This window comes from Equus quagga, chromosome 5 (genome assembly GCF_021613505.1).
Source record: "Equus quagga isolate Etosha38 chromosome 5, UCLA_HA_Equagga_1.0, whole genome shotgun sequence".
Taxonomy (NCBI): Eukaryota; Metazoa; Chordata; class Mammalia; order Perissodactyla; family Equidae; genus Equus; species Equus quagga.
The window spans coordinates 10518121-10523521 of NC_060271.1; the positions used below are offsets into that span (position 1 = coordinate 10518121).

Genomic DNA, 5401 nt, shown 5'->3' on the forward strand with positions numbered 1-5401 from the left:
AGCAGAGGGCCCCTCAGTGCTCCCTGACAGAGCAGAGGGCCACTCAGCGGCCAGACGGGCCCATGGCTGACCCGATGGGGCAGGAGCCCCAGCACAAAGAACCACGGGTTCTGGATACTCCACGTGTTGGGGATTATTGGAAAATTTAGGGTGCATCCTTTGCCTAAGCTGAGTTAGGCTTGTTTTCAAGCACTGGTGGAAAGAGGTTGTACAGTTTTTTCCCGCCCTAGACCTGACAACTGAATGATTGAGGTCCCTTCAGAGCATGCTTGTTGATCCCATTCCACAATTGTTTTATGAACCCATTAAAGGGGCTACAATGTGGCAAAGTGGCAGGAGACCTGGACTGGGCCATTGGACACAAGCTCTAGTGCCAGTCCCAGAGCTAGCCCTCCATGTGGACGTGTGCAAATCATTTGACCTACATTTGTTTTCTGAGTTTAGGTCAGTAGAGGAAGAATAAAGACCTTTCTAACTGTAACATTCTAGGCAATTAATGCACAGTGCTGAATGAAGAATCAATAAATAGAAAGATAAATGAATGAATGCACTCTAGATTATGAGTTCTTGGAATGGAGGGACCGTGACTTACTCAGCAAACATTTATTATTCATCTCTGATTACCCGACTGCTGAGGGGGAGCAGGTGATGAAGTTTGTGGATTCATCCTTCCTTTCTCCTATCCTTCCTTCTTTCTGTCTATCCATCCATCTATCCATCTATCCATCTGTCCATCCATCCATCTGTCCATCCATCCATCTGTCCATCCATCTGTCCATCCATCCATCCATCTATCCATCCATCTATCCATCTATCTATCCATCTATCCATCCATCTCTGATCCAGCAAAAAGCCATGCCCTATACTCAGCATTTTCTGAGAGACAGGATGGCCACACTAAAGTGGGTACTCACTGAAATCTTAGTGAAGATGTAGAGGATGAGAGACAAGACAGACATGTACACCTGGATCCTCTGGCCCCCAAATCGCTTCTTCAGGTACTGTGGCATTGTGACCACACCGGCTGCGATGTACACAGGGACGAAGATCCAGCCGAGGGCCAGAAGCAGCCAGGTTGCCTGGGAGAGTGGGGAAAAGAAGGTATCCCTGTCCTAGATGCAACGGGGGTGTGGTCCCCTACCCAGGGGTGGCACTGTGCAGAGGAGAGCCCTGAACGGGGAGATAAGGGATGAGGGAATCTGATCTCGGTCCTACACGACCTCTGATGAGTCCCTCTGCCTCCTCCAGGCCTTGGTTTCCTCATCTGTCAAATGGTTTCTCAATTCACCATGCAGCCTCCCCAAAGCACCTCTGAGGTTCCTTTTAGCACTAAAGCCAGGAATGGGGTGGGGTGGGGTGGATTGAGACCCCCGTTATCCCTGAGAAGCCTCCAGGCCAGCTTCCTTACGTTCCACTCGAAGCCACCCACAGCAAGGCCTCCGGCAGCCCCTGTCCCAGCCAGGCCGATGAACAAGCCGCTGCCCACATTGCTGGACATCAGAGAGGCTCCGATCTGCAAAGCACAAGTGGGGTCAAGTGTCAGGGGTCAGTTTTCATCTGAATCAGTCTGGAGGCAGGACCATGAGCTTCAGGAACCTGGAAGGAGGCAGACAGAACAGGACCAACTCAGGGAATTTGAGATCAGAGGGAGGAGAGGAAGTGGGGGGAGCAAAGGGGAGAAGGGGCAGAACTGACACTTATTGGGTACCTACTGTACGCCAGGTACTTGCTAGGCATTTTATATGCACCAATACACTGAATCTCCACAAATATTTGGAGGGAGGGTATTAATCTTTCCAGTTTACAGAGGAAGGAATTAATGTTAGAAGACATGAAGTCGCTGGCTCAGGGCCACCCAGTGAGTGAGTGGCAAAGTGGGAAAGAAGGGAAGCCGCGGGAAGTAAGGCTCATGTAGGGAGGAGAAAGTTCCGCACTGGGCCGTCGATATACAGGCCTCTGGAGAGAAGGAAGCTGAAGGGGAGGTGGGGAGGTCCGCACAAGAGGGACTGGGGGAGGCCCTCTGCCACCCCGGTTCCTGCAGGCTCCCTGGCAGGCCAGGCAGAGGGGGGAGCCCGGGGCGGAGCACAGGCTGGGCAGCCTCCATCTGAGTTGAGTTAATTTTTTACCAGGAGGCCAGCCAACTACTCCAAGGCAATAGGAGCAATAGTAGCTACAAGGACGACAATCATGGCCGTTAATACTTACCCAGCATTGCCAGAGCCCAGGGACTGTCCCAAATATACTAACTCACTTAGTCCTCACCACAACCCTGAGAGCTGGGTCCTAGTACCATGCCTGTTTTACTGAGGAGGGAACTGAAGCACAGATGAATGACTTGCCCAAATTCCAGAGCTAATGATGACAGAACGGGGATTTGCAGCCTGGCTGGCTGGCTCCAGGAGACACTCCATGATTGCTGCCGTGCACCTAATAAGCACTCGCTAGTGTTATCCTTTACTATTAGATGGGATCCTTAATTGGGAGGGGAGGGGAGGCCAAGAGAGGGGCTCTGGAGCCTGGGGGGAGGCGAGACCTTGGGGAAAGGGCTGGGGGTCGGAGGTGAAGAGCTATGCTCCAGTCTTTCTCCCTGTGTCACCCTCATAAAATCACTTCCTCTCTCAAAGCCTCAGATTCTCCGCCTAGAATATGTGAGGCTCACTTGCTCCCACTTCCTGTTCTGGAGGAGCCGGGCAACGGAAAGCAAGGAGAAACAAAGTACTGAGACGGTCAGAGAAGAGGCGGCCACGCATCCTGAAGACACAGAGATGACGCCAGCCTGACATGCTCGTCACTGAGGCCTTTGGCCCCCGCCGTCGCCTAACCCCACTTATGCCTGCACACACATACTACCTCAGGTGGTCTTGGGGATGCTGCTGGGCTGGACTGGACCACCTAGCCAGAGCAGAGATGAAGCAGAGGAAGGAGAAGTCTCCCCTAGGCTCCCCGGAGCGTAGAGTGCCTCAGCCGCACCAGCCCAGGCTCCCAGCTCATCACAGGGTCATGCAGGCTTCTCTGGACCTGGAACACTGCCGTTCCTTCTGCTCTGCCTTCCCAGCCACACACTCTCCTTGGGCAGGGCCCAGGGAGGGGAAGGAGGCACGTCTCAGGACTGGCCGAGTAGGGAAGGGCACAAAGCTATTGGACTTCGTCGCAGACACCCAGACACACCAGCTCCAGCATGGCAGATGCGACGGAGCTCCCCTACCCAGAGCTGGGTCTGCTCCTGGCCTCCGGGGATGCCTGCTCTCAGGGAAGAGCTCAGCTCACAGCCCTGTCCACCTCGGGAGAGACACCAAACCCTCCTTCCCACGGGATGCACGGCTCCACACCGCCCATCTTTGGGGCACCCTCCTCCCGAAATGAGGCCTCGGCTTTTCCTCACACCTGCAGAGACAGACCACTGCTCTCCACCGGACTGAACGAGCAGCCAGGCCTGCCCTAGTCACTCTCCTGAATGGACCCGAGGAGATGTGCTCTGTCCTGCCTCTTGTCCCTCCTGCTGACTCGTCTCCAGGGCTGTGATTTAGGGAGGGGGGCACCAGCTCAGCAGAACAGCTTCCAGGGGGCTTGCTGTCTTTGTTGAGAGGGTGGCTGGCAGTACCAGTGACCCTGTCACTGTCCCTGTGAGCTGCCAGGCCCTCAGCCCCCCACATCCCTGAGGAATCTATCATGCTGAGGGCACAAGAGCTCCTTGTCCCCATCTCGTCCTGTCCCAGAAACCCAAGCCTTCCAGGGTGCTCTGGGGGCCCCTGGGTTTCCTCCACTAGTGAGTCTGTCACCAGGGCCAGGCAGGGAAGCGGTGAGAAGTAAGATGGCGTGTGAAGGTTGGTGGTGTGTGTGCAAGTGTGTGAGTGCATGCATGCACGGGCCATGTGTGTGAGTTGTGCCTGCCCAGGCGTGTGTACAGCGGCAGCTACCACAGGAGCTGACAACTCCACTGTTAGTTTTCGAGGCAGGGCTTACGTCCCTCCATCCTGTTTCAGGAAGGGGAAGTTGGTTTTGAGGACCAGGAGGAATGTGTCGGGTGGTGCGATGGCCACCAAGGCCTCAGGATCGGGGCTGAGGTTGTTGGGGACTTCACGTCTGTGATCGCCCACATGTGACTGCTCTTCAGGACTAAGCTGATGCGTCACTTTCCAAGGAAAATCTTTGCTGATCCCACTTCCACCATCTGGATCTCAGGGGCTTCCCACAAGTGCCCACAAGCCCCCGTGCTGCCCTCCAGCTCAGCAGGGATCATGTTGTTTATGAGTCCGTCTGCCCAGCTCAACTCTGATCTTCTCCAGGACAGGAACATTCTAAATTTTCTCGGTAGGTCCAGTGTCCACCCTGGTGCCCACACTTAGGAGGTGCCCAGTGGATGCTTGCCCAAGGCATGTGTGTGTTCACAAGATCTCTCAGGTCATGGGTGCATTTGGACTGGAGAGAAGGGGCCCAGAGCCAGGAAACCTCCCGGGGGCTATTGCCTTGGTCCACGCAGGAGATGAGACGGGACTTGGATGCTGAGAGGCGGGGAAGGAGGACGGTCAACTCACTGGCCACCAGCTCATGGATCTCCCTGCCAGGAAATAGCCGCCAATGGTCCCTCGGCTCGCACGGTAGGACGACTGGAAAAGAAGTGACCAGAGGTGAGGATTTCCTGAGCATACCCTAACCTCTGCCCTCCACCCCAGGTTCCCTGCCCCTCGGCACAGGCACTGCGGGATGCAGAGGGCGGGAACTGAGGCAGATGGTTTCACCGTCTTTAAGCTATGTGTCTCTGGGGGGGTCAGCTCCTCTCTGCACTTCCCTGCTCGTCTCCCAGGGCTGGTGTTCAGAGGAAAGGAGCTCACAATGGTGAGAAGCCACTGTGCGTGGCCCAGTGCTGTGCAAGCATATGAGATGATTGTCGTTTGTCCCCTCATCCCTCCCTCCATCCACACTGTTTCAGGAAATGAATTGGTACCTCAGGCTCAGGTGACAGCAGCCAGTCCCCTCTGCCCAGTGGGACTCCCACCCTGGAGGCTGGAGGATAGAAAGTGCGGCAGCTCTGAGGGTGGGACTTGGGGCCCCGGGCAGAGGTTTTGGGGTTTCTCCTGCCCTGGGCCTGACACCACTTGGGCCATCCAGGAGCCCGGAACAAGCCCCCATCCCGCACCAATAGTGGTCAGCAGCCTGTGTGGGGACTTGCTCTGAGGGCGAAAGGAGAGTGGAGAGTGAGAGCACTTTCTCTGGGGACTCAGGGTGAGGGCAGGGCCTGGGCAGGGAGCAGAAACTTGAAGCAACAGGTCTCTGGCTGGGTCTGGAGACAGGAGAAATGCCTGAAGGAGAGAAGGAGAAGAGAGATTTAAAGATGCTTCTCTTCCCCAAGAGAAAGTAGTTAATTAGTCACGGGGAGAGATCAGTGTGTGTGGGGATCAGC

General features: G+C 55.5%; 1 protein-coding gene across 4 annotated transcripts in view; it reads right to left on the minus strand.

The window, feature by feature from the left end:
• Positions 1–5401, minus strand: part of SLC5A9 (solute carrier family 5 member 9) — a 27075-nt gene that overhangs the window by 15234 nt on the left and 6440 nt on the right. For all 4 annotated transcript variants that reach the window (XM_046662251.1, XM_046662250.1, XM_046662249.1 and 1 more), the window contains 3 exons: positions 4536–4607; positions 1409–1513; positions 915–1079 (listed from right to left, as the gene is read on the minus strand). In XM_046662251.1, coding sequence (XP_046518207.1) covers positions 915–1079; positions 1409–1513; positions 4536–4607 — 342 coding nt within the window. The remainder of the gene's footprint in view (positions 1–914; positions 1080–1408; positions 1514–4535; positions 4608–5401) is intronic.